The 15,873-nt window shown below is 35.9% G+C and overlaps 1 protein-coding gene across 2 annotated transcripts in view; it reads right to left on the bottom strand.

Moving 5' to 3' along the window:
- Positions 1-15,873, bottom strand: part of hdac5 (histone deacetylase 5) — a 113,470-nt gene that overhangs the window by 74,186 nt on the left and 23,411 nt on the right. For both annotated transcript variants that reach the window (XM_073842397.1, XM_073842404.1), the window contains exon 2: positions 15,147-15,354. In XM_073842397.1, coding sequence (XP_073698498.1) covers positions 15,147-15,168 — 22 coding nt within the window. In that variant the 5' untranslated portion in view covers positions 15,169-15,354. The remainder of the gene's footprint in view (positions 1-15,146; positions 15,355-15,873) is intronic.

Here is a 15,873-nt window from a genome sequence, read left to right as displayed (position 1 = left end):
CAATTAAAGCCAACCCAAAGCGAGCCTTAACCTTTTGCCACCGGGTTCTGAAGGAATCTTGGACGCTGGAGAAGAATGGTAAATAAATGTGGCCGTTCCTCACTACCGTGCCTGCGGACAGACGGGCTAAATGTGCGCTCGAGCTTCGGGAGCATGTGAACCCTCTCTCTCTCTCACCCTAAATAACATGGACTATATTAGCTCACACTTACGAGCCCACAAAAATAGTCTCGGTTTGGATGGGATTAATTAAAACAAAGCCAAGAAAAACACAGCGGTTTCTCACACAGATAACCAACTCGTACTGGGGACTGTCCTGTGACCGCTGCCATGTTAGGAAAATGTATTTTAAGTATGCAAAGGCAAGCAGCACTATTGCTGTAGGGTCTGCAATTTGTTCTAAATCCCCAAAGCCCAAATATTCCACTTTGACACTGATTTATTTAGCTTTGCAAATGACCATGATATTTCTCAAACTGTGCTGATTGCAGACAAGAGGTGTGCTATATATTTTTGAAGTGATCTGACTAAAAAAAAGTTCATTTTGGAGGACAATGAAATGAGTGAAAAATACTAAAAGACAGAGCAGAGCCACAAGTAACAAGCAAAAATGGAAAAAGTTCATGTTTTCCCCATTTAATATGACTATGCAATACTACTACTACTAATAAAATCTACTTTTATTAAAAATAAAATTATTCTATTATTATTTAAATGATAACAATTAAATCAATAAAGAAATACTTTACTATTGCAATAAAACACTACACTGTACATTAAAAATACAAGTATTAAGTAATAATAATTGTATTTTTACCACACACCAGTCAAATCAGAATGCCAATATTTATGTCTGTATTCATTTATTTGCTTTTCGATGTAAAAACATCGAAAAAAACGGCAGGGAGGCCTTAAACTTAAAGCTGAAAGTGTACAATAAATAAAGCTATTGTCTCCCACAAGAAAGAATCAACTCTGAACAGCCTAAACGAGTCATTAGTAATTCAAATCCCACTTCTGTGGCGGCTACACGTACAGATTCACAAAACGCTTGCTCTTGAAATATGGCTGTGTACCCAGTTTATTTGGACCAGCTGGCTCCACTGAATCTAAATCTGTAAGCATGATAAATAATAGATATTTATATTTTTTTATTGAGCGTTCAAAATATGGAGTTTTGGCAATGGGCGTATTGTTTCTGACATGCTTTGTACGCGGTAAATCGATCACAATGGACTGGACCATCTGACCAATCAGAGCAGAGTAAGTTCATAGAAATGAGGGATTTAGAGAGACTGAATCTTTGATTGAGAATCACAGGACAATGAGGTGATATTAAACACATATTTTGACAAAACAAAAGCGTTGTTTGACCTTGCATGCATGTAAACTCTTTGTAGGTGACTTCCTAAACAATATAAGGAACCATAAAGGTCCACTGAAAGGCTTTGAAACACGCAGCATTACTCTATGTGTTGACATAATGTCAACTGAAACAGGAAGACAAGGCGAATCAGGGCTGCAACGATAAATCGATGCAACGCGATTCACGAATCGATTCCGAATGCATCGCGATTCTCTCTGGAATTGATTCTGAACTTTGCTTTTAACAGCAGATAGTGCTCTAATGTAGTTTTTAACCACACACTCAAATGCTCACGAAGAAAAGCGCTTGTGCGTTCACATGAGTCTTAAAATGCTTTTAGGATGCAAGATTGATGTAAACAGCCTTGTAATTCGCTTTAACCTTTTCAAACTTTATAAATGATAATTTTAGGCTCAAGGGTGTGTAAGGAATTGTAATTGTAAGGTACAGTCGTTTTTTACAGCATGCAGTGCCATCTGCTGTTAAAAGCTAACTCGATTAGTTTGCAAAAAAAATTATGCAAAAAAAAAAAAAAACATTGAGAAATATTGATAAAATCGCCTTTAAAGTTGTCCAAATGAAATTCTTAGCAACGCATATTACTAATCAAAAAAAAAGTTTTTATATATTTACAGTAGGAAATGTACAAAATATCTTCATGGAACATAATCTTTACTTAACATCCTAATGATTTTTGGCATAAAAGAAAAATCAATAATTTTGACCCATACAATGTATTGTTGTCTATTGCTCCAAATATATCCGTGCTACTTAAGACTGGTTTTGTCTTCCGGGGTCACGTATAGACTTCTGTTGTATTTTTTGATCTCTTTACGAACATTTTGAAGCATCAGAGTTTGGGGTGAACAGTCTTTCAATGGCGCCACCGATGGCCTCGTGCGTGGGCCATTGCGCTTCGGGTGTCCCAAATTTGAGTCCCGGCTTGCGGACCCTTCCTGATCCCCCCCTCCTCCTCTCTCTCTCTCACACATCACTTCCTGTCAACTAACGGTCCTGTCCTGATAGAGGCAAAAGATCATGTTCCATGAAGATATTTTGTACATTTTCTAACTTGAGTTTTGATTAGTAATATGCATTGCTAAGAACTTAATTCAGACAACTTTAAATGCGATTTTCTCAATATTTTGATTTTTTTTTGCACCTCAGATTCCAGATTTTCAAAAAGTTGTATCTCAGCCGAATATTATTCTATCATACCAAAAATCAATGGAAAACATATTTACTCATCTCAACATGTATAAATCTCAATTTCACAAAACTGACTTTGACACTCCTTAAGTGTTTCCAATTTTGTGTGCCTTATGCATCAGACATTCAGCCAATGGTCTGTGGGTGTGACATCTAAGGCTTGATCTACACGATTTACGTGGGTTTTACTTTCCATGTTGAAAAACACTTAAATCTGTATAAAGTAGGTACCAAAATATCACAAACTTTAGTTTGGGCCACACTGACCACACAGAAACACCCTAACATCATTTTTTGTGCATTTTACTTTTGAAAAGTGGCATGTCGCTGCACCTGAATCTGGCCCAGGCGCTCAACGAACTCGGTCGGTGCTGTGGGATCATTTCACTGCAAGTCGATCCAACACGGCACAGACGAGCCCGAGGCCTGTCGATAGCGCCCGAATAACAACCGCCCGATCGATGAGCAATTTGTTACCTGTCTTGATTATGAGCAAAGAGAATTTCTCAGGTCCGCAAAATCCATTCTGAAAGTGCTGTCAAGTCCAAAAACAAACCCAATAAAAGCAATTAAACTGAATCACCTGGAAGGAATGAGAAATTAGCTCCAGTTTGCAAAATTGTTTCTTAAATGTCCTCGTTTGAGCGACTGCCAGACATTCCTGTGAGAGAAAGGCAAAGAGAATTAGCTTTCAGTTCTGCTCTGCAATTGGGTCTAAAGGACACACACACACACACACACACACACACACACACACACACACACAGACAGACAGACGCAAGCCTTCTAAAAAATCCTTCTGAGCACATACATGAGCAAATGCAGTCAAATGTATCATTAAACTGCCCATGAAAGCCTGATATGCTGCCTGTATACATTTACAGCGAGAAAAACAACCTTTTTTAGAAGCATCATTTGATGACTCATATCAAGGCATAGACTGATGCACTTACACCCAAAGTGAGGATTCACACACACACACACACACACACACACACACACACACACACACACACGGCACAGGGGACGCATACAGATTCTTTCTCCTCAAATAGAAAGCTGCGATGACTCATTCTCTGCACAGCCCCAACTGCAATGCTCCTCCCTGCCAGCAAACACACACACACACACACACACACACACACACACACACACACACACACGCGCTCACATACACATACACACTCGAGTGTATTCATTCCACCGATTCAAATATTAACACATACAGATAATGACAAGATGCTCTGTGTTGGAGGAAGGCCTCCTGCGGTATTCCAGAGAAATCAATGTTTCGAACAGGTTGACTCATTTAAAGTCGCGTTTACTGACCCGTGTCCCAATCGCATTTTTAGACAACAAACCGGTCTAATTATAAAGTGAGTTGAGTTGCAAATGGAAACGGAGGTTAAGAAAAAAAAAGGATGAAGAATAGCACAACGTGCATCACTAAACATTAACTGTGCAATTTTTATTTTACTTTGTCGAAAAGCAGAAATTAAAGTTGCAGAATGTAATACTGACAGCTACCATTTTAAATGAGCACTGCTGTCCAAACTCAAAATATCAGAGAGAGTTGCTTCTTCTGCCTCCTCCTCCTCAGACTCAACACTCACGAACAGGAATGAGCTTTTCAATGTAAGTTCATGAGTTAATTTTATTACCAAGTTGTTATACACCTCTGGTCATAGAGCCTTTTAGATGGATTCAGAGGCTTTTTTAGATCAGGTAGAATTTGCAATCTCTGACCCAGTTTGTTTGCTCGCTTCCACTGCTGCATTACGCTGTGTTTTCCACCAAATAGCAACCCAAAGTGTCAAAATACTACTGGGTAAATTGGCAGTGGGAGAAATTACACATACCAAAACAAAAACCTCAACATGGAACACACATTTCAAAGCCAAATAACTGGCTCTAGTGTTTTTCGGAGAAAAAAAAAAGTATGTAAACTTAGCATGTTTCCTGAATATCTGCAAACATTATGGTATTTCTGACTTGAGTATGTTAAAAAAAAAATGCACCTTTAAATTCTAAAAAGATATTACACATTTGTGACCCTGGACCACAAAACCAGTCTTAAGTCGCTGGGGTATGTTTGTAGCAATAGCCAAAAATACATTGCATGGGTCAAAATTATAGATTTTTCTTTTATGCCAAAAATCATTAGGAAATTAAGTAAAGATCATGTTCCATTAAGATTTTTTGTAAAATTCCTACTGTAAATGTATCAAAATGTAATTTTTGATTAGTAATATGCAATGTTAAGAACCTAATTTGGACAACTTTAAAGGTGATTTTCTCAGGATTTTGATTATTTTGCACCATCAGATTCCAGATTTTCAAACAGATGTATCTCGGCCAAATATTGTCCTATCCTAACAAACCATACATCAATAGTAAGCTTATTTACTGAGCTTTCATGTTATATATACATCTCAGTTTTGTAAAATTTAACCTTATGACTGGTTTTGTGGTCCAGGGTCACATTTAAATATTAAAAAACAATCCCTGACTGTAAGAAAACTGATGGTTTATAGCCATACATTTTATAATGTTTGAAAATGCACACATTTTAAGATGTTTATTCACAAATAGTATATTTTACATAGAACTACAGAGAGGGTTTTTACAAGATGCACTCTTTTACAGACTTGACCGCAATGTACGCATGTTAATTTAAAAAGAAAACTCATAATTTGGGCTACATAATTATCAAAACAACATCAAAACTGCTATTTGGTCAAGTGCGATCATTAAACATCAAATTCTGAGAATGAATTAATACATTAATTGCATGTAATACAATGAAATATAATAAAATGTATTATTTTAAAACTATTTAATTATTATATAAATATAATATAAATGTTCAATCAATAATTTAATTAAATATAATAATACTACTACTAATAATAAAAATAATAATAGCATACAACAACAACAATAAATGTGATATCTACAAAGCAGCAAAAAAAAAAAAAATCGCAATCACTTTTGTCAAAATAAATTGCAACAGGGTCGTTTTAAATCAGTTTTATTAATTAATTTATTTTCCTTTTTTATTTTAATATTTCTGGATTCCATTTTTTCCATTTACATTTTTCTTGACTGTTTTAATTAAACTGTATTAATCAAAAAGCATGTCTAATTAACAAAAATGGCATTAGGGCCCTATGAAAAATTGGTATTTTTTTTTTTTTTACCAAATTCTGTGTTTTCCATTCATTTTCTGGATTCAATTTTAATGGTTTCATTAAAGCAATAGTTCACCCAAAAATGAAAATTTGATGTTTATCTGCTTACCTTGAAATTTTTTTGATAATAATTTTATTAGTAGCAGTAATACTACCATTACATTAATATATTTCTGTCACATTTCTTTAAAGGAACACTCCACTTTTTTTGGAAATAGGCTCATTCTCCAACTCCCCCCGAGTTAATAAGTTGAGTTTCACGGTTTTGAAATCCATTCAGCCGTTCTCCTGTTCTGGCGATATCACTTTTAGCATAGCTTAGCATAGATCATTGAATCCTATTAGACCAATAGCATTGCGTTCAAAAAATGGCCAAAGAGTTTCGATATTTTTCCTATTTAAAACTTGACTCTTCTGTAGTTATATCATGTACTAATACCGGCGGAAAATGTAAAGCTGCGATTTTCTAGGACAAATATGGAAACTCGTTGGTCATTTTTGAACGCGATGCTATTGGTCTAATAGGATTCAAGGATCTATGCTAAGCTATGCTAAAAGAGATATCGCCAGAACAGGAGAACGGCTGAATGGGTTTCAAAACGGTAAAACTCAACTTATTATGAATGAGCCTATTTCCAAAAAAAGTGGAGTGTTCCTTTAAAGTTAAACCAAACTTTTATTTTGACGGGTAGAAAAGTTTCTGTTTGTATATGATATTGCGGCAGTTTTGGTTTTTCTTACAAGAAACAGTAAATTGCTCTTGAAGTGACTCTTAGAGCAGTTCTAGAGATTATGTTTATGTGTTTATGTACTCATATATCGATGAGGCTGAAAACACAGCGACCATAAACGAAACCAAGCTTCGCAGAACATGCAGGATTCATATTTAAATGGCATTTTGCAGCTTAATATTGACATACACTGGTCCAAAACGTGTTTTGATTGAAGTGTACTGACCTACTTTTGACTTATCCACAATTTTCCAAATTTCATGACATTCCACGTTTTACAGTAAATTCCATTTGTATGACTGGATTCCACAATTCTGTTCACGTTTCCACATCATAGGGCCCTACAACATGATGTTTTAGCCATATTGTGCCGACTCATTAAAACTAAAGTCAGGGAGCTGACATCAAAAGCATTTTATCATTAAAGGTCTCATATTGTCAAAATCGAAATTTCCTGGCTTTTTTCATGATAACTGAGGTCTAGGGGCTATGTAACTACCATATGAGTTTCAAAACAGTCAATCCACAGTAAACTGCACACAGCCTGCTTAAAGTAGCTGTTCATTTTCACGAGCCGCTGTGACTTCCGTACAGATGTGACGTCTGATCTACTCAGTCACCACCTTCAGTCACCACCCGAGCACCAACCACCGTCCCACCCTCCTTTTGTCAAACCCAGACAACATCGCGTCCATAACATTGCTAAGCAACAACAACACGAAAACAAGTCGAGAAAACCCTGTTCAGTCGATAGATGTCGGAACTACATCATTGCACAGGCTTCAGAACAACGTGAATATAAGAGACCAGAGGCACGTCAACTTCAGCCTCTTTCACTCAGCGATTGCGGTAAATACACGGATAATGTTTCCCATGATTTGCTCCGGAGTTGTTTAATTTGGTTCATTCACAGTTGTTTTCCCGGAATCTGTGCGTGCTTTACACACAACCCATAAAGACATGTGACATTTGGATGTGAGATGTAATGCGACGCGTACGTTTCACTAAACTGAAACTAACCTGAACAAACTGTGCTTCAGCGCTGATAGTGAGGAGCTGGCTCTGCCTGATCGCCGCTTCATTCCACTTTGCACGTATTTTTTCGTCGTGAAGAGTCGCATGATAACATGCATCATCACTACAACACTGCCTTTATGCTTCTGGCTTTTGTTCACACAGCGCTCGTTCCCGTAATTTTCCAGAATCAGCGCACATTGTGAAAGGGGCTTTACTAAAGCAACAGTTATGTAGCTTACTGCATTCGGTGTTTGAAAAAGAAAAAAACATTAATGATCATTCTGAAATATCCTGTTGAGTATCAGCAGGCTAGGCTCTCTCTATGGCTCTGGGTTCGGCTACAACGATACATGACCGTAGTTACCTGTGATTGGCCTGGCTGTGCGTCACTCAGAAAACAACAGGCCAATCAGAAGAGAGGCTCATGAATATTAATTAGATGGGCCAAAATCGACCTGTTTTTGACAGAGCTCCTAAAAAAGGAGCTGTAAAAATATATTGAGATGGATTTTGGCACTTATACCGCAAATATAAATTCTTAAGGACATCAACAACTAAAATAAACCTCCAGAAATGTGTACAATATGGGACCTTTAAACAAATGCTAATACATTCATCTATAAATGCCTTTAGATGTCACATGTTAGATAACACCTAACCCAAACTTAAGAAAATATGTGTTAAAAATTCAAGGGGGACAAAAACAAAGAAAGCAGCATGTTCTCCTGTCACTCCACGGCATCTCTGAATGTTCTTGCGCATCCTTTTGTGCTACAATTATAGCTTCATTAAAGATGCCATTATTAAATCACAAACTTATGATTGACTTCAGCAAGACACGGACATGCACTAAAGTTCAAAAAGAACGTGCAAGATAACATCTTAAAGACACATAGTCCTTAAAAAATCTGAGCACAGCAAAGCGAGAGTGCACAACATGCGCGTCCCTGAACTTGCCCGGTGCAAAGCATGGAGCCCATTAGGGTGAAGGGCGTCTGCAGATGAAATGACCTTTTATTGGAGGAACAGAACTGTACGACATGTCCCCAACAGAACAAAAGGCCTCGCTACATGGTTGAATGGATTGACACTCGTTTTTCCTTGATGTATATGCCGGATCACATGGAGCTCCAGGCTCACTGGATATTGTCACAGACAAGCAAGGTCCTTTGATACGGCACAACATCAAAAGCATCCTGAGATGATTAACATGATTATTTCAGCTAAACTATGATGACAGGTGGCTCTACGTTAAAGCAATATGACAAAAGAGGTGGAACATGACTTTTACTGTAATTTAAAGGGTGTCGTTAGGCACTATGGTAAGTTTTTATAAAATAACAGCAAAAAAAAAAAAAAATGTAAGTAGCTTTTTAAAGATTTAAGTAGGGATGCACTGATTGTGGTTCATTTTTAATGCTAGTAAAATTCTTTGCCATTTTGTAGGGCTGGGTAAAAACAACATCAATTTCTCAATTTTAATCTATTCTTATTTTTACGAAACGATACTGGTTCTTAAATCTCAAGAATCGATTAGTCTAGCCTGTTTTCAGTTAATAAACAGTTAGGGTAAAATTAGGGTTGCTCGATTATGATCATAATCACGATTATTTTGGCCAATATTGTAATCATGATTATTTAACACGATTATAAGTGGATCCTTAACTTTATATGACTGAATAATTTAAAGATAGCAATACAATAAAAAAAATATATAAATGTTTGGATTTATTAAATGTCAAATAAAACAGCTTAGTCTTCACTGTAAGAATGTTATTGTTTGATTAACATTAAGCACAGAGACGGCAGAAGGAATATTACTTGTGGCCGCTTTAAGAGCTGCACGGATTTAATACACTGTTACACATGTATTTTTATTCTCAACTGTTTACGTTAATTTGAGACATAACTGACAAAGGTTTACACGAATAACCACCAAACACCACATTTTTACATATATTTGCATGTATTTGACTGTTTAGGTACGCATCTTAGCTTAAATGTTCACTTTATTTGTCTGTGTTCTCTTCCGTCTCTGAACACATACACAGAACAGCGCAAATTCTCTTTTGTGCTTTTAAAAACAATTAAACATTAATAAATCAAGCACGTCCTATTTTATGCAAGTCACGTTACATGATTTTACTGATTTGCATGTGAAATTGGGCTTTTATAGAAGAGCGAAAGTGCACAAAGGGGCAGAATCGATAAAAATAATTGTTTTATCTCGATTATAGTATTTTTTTATAATCGTTTGAAGCCGAAATCTGAACTTATAATTATAATTTAATTAAATTTGTGTCAAAAAACCATGGTCAAAACCCAGCCCTACTATTTTGTTAAATAAAAGTTCAAATTCAAGTTCAAACAATAAAATCTAAAATAAGTAGTTGAAATCTTACAGATGAATTTAGGCATCAAAAAATATAATGTACAAAGTGTAGATGTCCCATTTGATAAAATTACATTCATCAGTGATAAGTTTGTATTAAATTATTAGCCAATAATAATGTACCAAAAAAAAAAAAAAAAAAAAAACTAAACTAAATGCATTAAAAATAACCACAAATCTTTCACAACAAGTTTTATTACAACTAAAAATAAAAACAATATTTTTCTGTTCATTAGGCTAACTGTATTATAAAACCAAAATCTGATTTAATAAATTAAATAAATGCAGTAAAATTAAATAAAATAAAAATAATATTTTTTGTTATTAGGAAAAAAAAATATTTTAACAAATGTAATTAATGTAAAACAGAAATTAGGAAATCTAAGACAGCAATATAATATAATTAGGGCAGTTACACAAACAATTTTTGATATTTTTTACTAGTGGGTGCAGGACATTATAGTTCATTTATGTAAGTGAAGATAGCAAAATAATGTAAACTGTGACAAATTATACCCAAAAATTCTTCATACAATAAGTCCATACAGTAAAACTGAAAAATTTGGGACCAAAATTTCTTCATACACTTTGACCTGACCATGTTTCGCTTAATTGTTTTTTCTCTAATTGTTAATGCGACCTTTTTACACCACAGACTGAAAAAAAGCATTTCTTGGTAATTGGTCAGCAAAGTATTGATAGTTGTGTAAATATTGTCATACTAACAGTTGCCTGAATTTTTGATTGACTGTAATCCATTACATACCTTTCTATCAAAGTTATCTGACATTATCAAGATGAATTTGTTCTGACACACTCTGGATTCTTGTCATATTTTATTACCATTTTCTAAACTATAGTGAATAAACTGTGATAATGTGAGAAATGTTGAAGGTGTCTAAATAAATTTTGGTTTGACTGTATGTACTGAAAAAATGTGTATGAGTCTTTCAGTTTGGCACACATGTTTGTAAGGCATATAAGGTACATTTTCAAACTATTAATCTATAAATGTTTGTTACAATTAAGGACATGAGCTCAATTCACAACGTGTTGTAAAAAAAAAAATCCAAACTCACTAATTTTCCTCATTATACCACTGTCTCAGTGGTTTTCAAAAGTAATAGCACTCCTAAAAGAGATTACATAAAACTCCTCAATGTGATGAAAAAGACCAGCTAGAGAAAACAAAATGACTTGATGCCTGCTAGCTGAAAAGCTATCATAACAAACCAGCTACCTGCATCAATGTTAGCCACACAATCACAACATCTGCTGTTATATATTACGAGTATCTTTCTATGCTGGTTTCACTGGAGCCATACACTCAATAAAATGTCAATCACACTGGCACACACAAAGAAAGCACACGTAAAAGAACCAATGAGTTTGCATCACAGCGAGCAAACGGACCAATCATTGAAGAGCCCTCGGGCAGTGTTGATGTGGAGTGGGGCGCAGCGTAGAAGGTTGCCACGGCATCCACTGACATTCAAAGACGTCATGAGGGGGACAGAGGGTTAATAGAGGTTGTTACCGGTTCTAATTATAAACGGCAGAGAGTCAGAGAGAGGCAAGCGAGGAGCGCTGGGGAGGAGAGAGCGGGGGCGGGCACAGGGCCGAAGGTATGAATTAAAGGAGCATTAAGAGGGGAAAAGAAAGGGGCAGGGATGAGAAGAAAGCTGCAAAGTACACCAACAGATGCAGAAAGACGGACAAAGCCCACAGGTTTTGTTTGCCTGAGCAACAAGTCAAGAAACCCTGGTGAGCTTCACCTGAGACGAGACAATTATATGCAATTACGCACACAATCATAACAACGGGTTACTCGCCCGCTAGAGATGCGCGGATGGGCTCAATCGTCACCCGAATCCGCAGCTTCAAATAAATTATCCGCCCGCCACCCACCCGCACCTATATTTTTCTCTGATTTAGATAACCGCACCCGACCCGCACCCGATCGTCATATTACACTTATTGTAATTCTTAGTTTTGCATGATGATATGATAAATTGATGGTTCATGTTAACAGCAGATTGATTCAGCTGATCTGCAAATCGCTGCACACTTATACGTTTATCACTCATGATTTTAAGCCAAATCCATGCAGAAAAGAATAACGTTAACTGACATCTGGATGCGACTCTCCACAATCTCTGACGAAATCGGTCGGGTTTTCTCTCTATTAGAGCCGCTCTGAACTTAGTATTTGAACGCATGCTTGGACTGAAGTTTACAGGGGTTCACCAGTTTAAGAAAGGTCTGAGCATAAAAATCTGCTTCTTTTCATTTTTAAGGTATTGTTTTCATTATAATCTACTGATTCAAATAAGTAATCAATAATAATTATAGCCTACCACTGCGCGCCTAGCCTGACATGCTTTCGCGTAAGAATGAACAGGCAGCATGGATGCATCAGGCAAAATCGTCAAATATATTTCAAAAGAAGCCGGCGCCACGGTCCTGACCACATCACTGTCTTTACTGGGTGTTTTTAGGGAATATTTCAATTTATTAACATGCGACTGAATTAGCTATTCATGTGTTGGACTGTCATGATTTTGGCTAATGCAGGACACTTCTGAATGATGCGCATCAGAGACGTGGGTAAACGCAAAGCGACCAATGCACTACACCGCTGCATTACCGTGCTCAATAGCATTAGCACAGGCATAACTCCCTTCAAACTTTATATGGAATGTCAACGTTTCTGTCACCAAAAACTTAGAACAGGCAAACACACACACGCACACAAATGAAATCGTCTCTGCCTGATGAAAAACATATTTAAAACACGTTCAAGTTTTAGAAAATGTAGTTAATATTTGCATCATTATTGATTTATCTCATCCACCCGCGACCCACCCGCAAATAATCAGAATGCATTTTTTTATTACCCGACCCACCCGACCCGCGGATTATCCGCAGCGCCCGCGGATATAACCGCCATCCGCGCATCACTATCGCCCGCTGACAGACCAAAAATCTTCTTCCAAACGTGATGTGTAATTGCTACAGCTGTGAGTCACGCTGCACTAGTACTAGTACTATAACAACAAACGCCTTTAAATAAAGCCACACTAATTGTTTGTTTTCTTAACACAATGCTAATACATCCAAATGATGCCTTGTATCCAATTACAGTGCTGGTTTTAAAATATTACCACATTTTATGAACAAAAATTGTTTACGATTTTAGTTTAATTTAGGGTTTTCGATCAATGGTTTCACACAGTGAGGACTAGAGGTAGCCATCATATCACTGCAAAACAAATAACAATATTGGAAACTGGAGGTTTAAAAGTAGAAAAATATAATAATTCCAGGTAAATTAGCACAAAATGAAAACAGAAATGAAAGTTTTAGCCACTGTATAAGGCACTGTGGCTTGAAAGTGAATTACAAATTGAAACAATACAGCTGCTGGGAGAGAATAGTATTTATAGTCAATCAGCTAAATTTGTTTCCATTATAGTTAGGACTTCAAAACATAAAAATAAAAAATAAAAGTTCAAATTGAGCTTTCAATAAAATAAAATAAAATAAAATAAAATAAAATAAGTGTGGCTCTTTCAATTCAAGACATATACAATGAGCTATAAATAAAAACAAAATAATAAAGCAATGTGTCCCTTTTAATTCAAGAAATATACATTGAGCTATCCAATAAAGTAAAGTAAAATAAAATAATAAAACAAAATAAAATAAAATAAAATAAGCAATGTGGCCCTTTTAATTCAAGAAATATACATTGAGCTATCCAATAAAGTAAAGTAAAGTAAAATAAAATAAAATAAAATATGCAATGTCGCCCTCTTAATTCAAGAAATATACACTAAGCTATCCAATAAAGTAAAATAAAATAAAATATACAATGTGGCCCTTTCAATTCAAGATGAGCAAATAAATAAAATAAAAATAAAAATAAAATAATAAAGCAATGTGGCCCTTTTAATTCAAGAAATGTACATTGAGCTATCCAATAAAGTAAAGTAAAATAAATAAATAAAATAAAATATGCAATGTGGTCCTTTTAATTCGAAAAAATATACATTGAGCTATGTAATAAAGTAAAATAAAATAAAATATGCAATGTGGCCCTTTTAATTCAAGATGAGACATAAAATGAAAAAGAAAATTAAATAAAGCAATGTGGCCCTTTTAAATCAAGAAATATACATTGATCTATCCAAAAAAGTTAAATAAAATATGCAATGTGGCCATTTTAATTCAAGAAATATACACTGACCTATCCAATAATGTAAAGTAAAGTAAAAGTAAAGTAAAGTAAAGTAAAGTAAAGTAAAGTAAAATAAAATAAAATAAAATTTGCAATGTGGCCCTTTTAATTCAAGAAATATACATTGAGCTATCCAATAAAGTAAAATAAAATAAAACAAAAAATGCAATGTGGCCCTTTTTAATTCCAGAAATATACACTGAGCTATCAAATCAAATCAAATATGCAATGTGACCCTTTTAATTCCAGAAATATACACTGAGCTATCCAATAAAATAAAATAACTATTCTCAAAGGTCAGGTAGGAAAAAAGCTCAAAAGTTGCTGAACAAAATGCAATCAAATTGTGCTTCCTTGAACAGATTTATACTCATCTGTCCAAGTCAAACCAGGGAAAACAACAACACTATATGTGCACAGTGCTACCACAATTTAGAAAATGCAAACATTCACATACTGCAGCTCTTCTTTGTAGGCCCAGATGGAATCTGAAGACTTCTGGGCTGATTCTAGATTCTAGAGTTAAAGCTGTAGAATTTTGGAATTAATACTGGAATACACTACACTAACTAAACACATTTAAAACACTAGGCATCATACACTTACTGACTTTGTAAATGGCTAAAAAATGAAAAATGACTGAGGATCACACACTACCAGACTTTCAAACACAACAATCTCGGAAACGCATGACAAATAGAAAAAAAATGCCTCAAAATATCAAACATGTCTGATAACCTCAGACTGGAAAAGTCTGAAAAAAAAAAAAAAAATGAGTTTGTGCCCATCATACATTACACAATTTTCTGTGAAAAAAATCTGCAGACTGACTCTGACTTTCATCAACTAGTGCTGCCTCCTGCAGACTGCAAAGCTGGCCAAAAGTCATGTAGTGTATTCCAGCCTTTAAGCATGATAAAACACCTAGAAGTATTATCAAACAAGACGAAATCAAACATTAGCATTGCAAAGTCCGGCACAAATGAGTAAAATCTCTTACCGGGGATGTTTGATGAATTCATGGATGACACCACGGATCTTCTCCGCCTCTGAAATTCTCCAAGTAGCAGGAAAAAGATGCTTTTTGGATCAACCTCAGCGTGCAACCTCAGGTTCGTCTAGTTTCAGAGGCAAGACGCCGAGCTCTAAAGGGGGTCCTCGGCGTCAGCCATGACCGTAGACCTCACGAGGAGGACTGTGATGGCCAACTGAAAGAAACACAAACACATTAATGCAGCTGAGAAGTTTTGCCATGCAAGATACGAGCTCTGTAAAGCAAAAAGAATTTAAACAATAAAGTTGCTTTTCAAAGAGAGTATAAAGTCCCCTAGCTGGCTATTAACAGGGCTTGTGAGAGTCATTAATGCCTGTGTCAGAATGTTGCGCTCGTAACAGGCTTGTATGTTTGCCGCTTCCAAAACAGATCCAGAGGATGTTAATGGATGACTCACCCTGCCTCTAAGTCAGCGGAGACGCACTACAATACCCACGCTGCCTAGCAGCGACTGGATACGCAGCAGGGTAGCACATTACCCACGCTGCCTTATCATTCTACCGCGAGCCCTGCCCCAAGCAAAGAAGAGAAAGGTTCTGGACCGTCTAGTTTCTGTGATTATTAAAAACACTGGCCCACACTTGGGACTGTTAAGTATTCAAGTTGATAATGTTATGCACCGAAAGCATTCGGGTTTGGGTATTTTAACAGTCTGAAATATATTTCTATGCAA

The sequence above is a fragment of the Garra rufa genome, chromosome 1 (assembly GCF_049309525.1).
Source record: "Garra rufa chromosome 1, GarRuf1.0, whole genome shotgun sequence".
Taxonomy (NCBI): Eukaryota; Metazoa; Chordata; class Actinopteri; order Cypriniformes; family Cyprinidae; genus Garra; species Garra rufa.
Note: the sequence above shows the minus strand (reverse complement) of the source record. Positions and strands in the feature narration are given on the sequence as shown.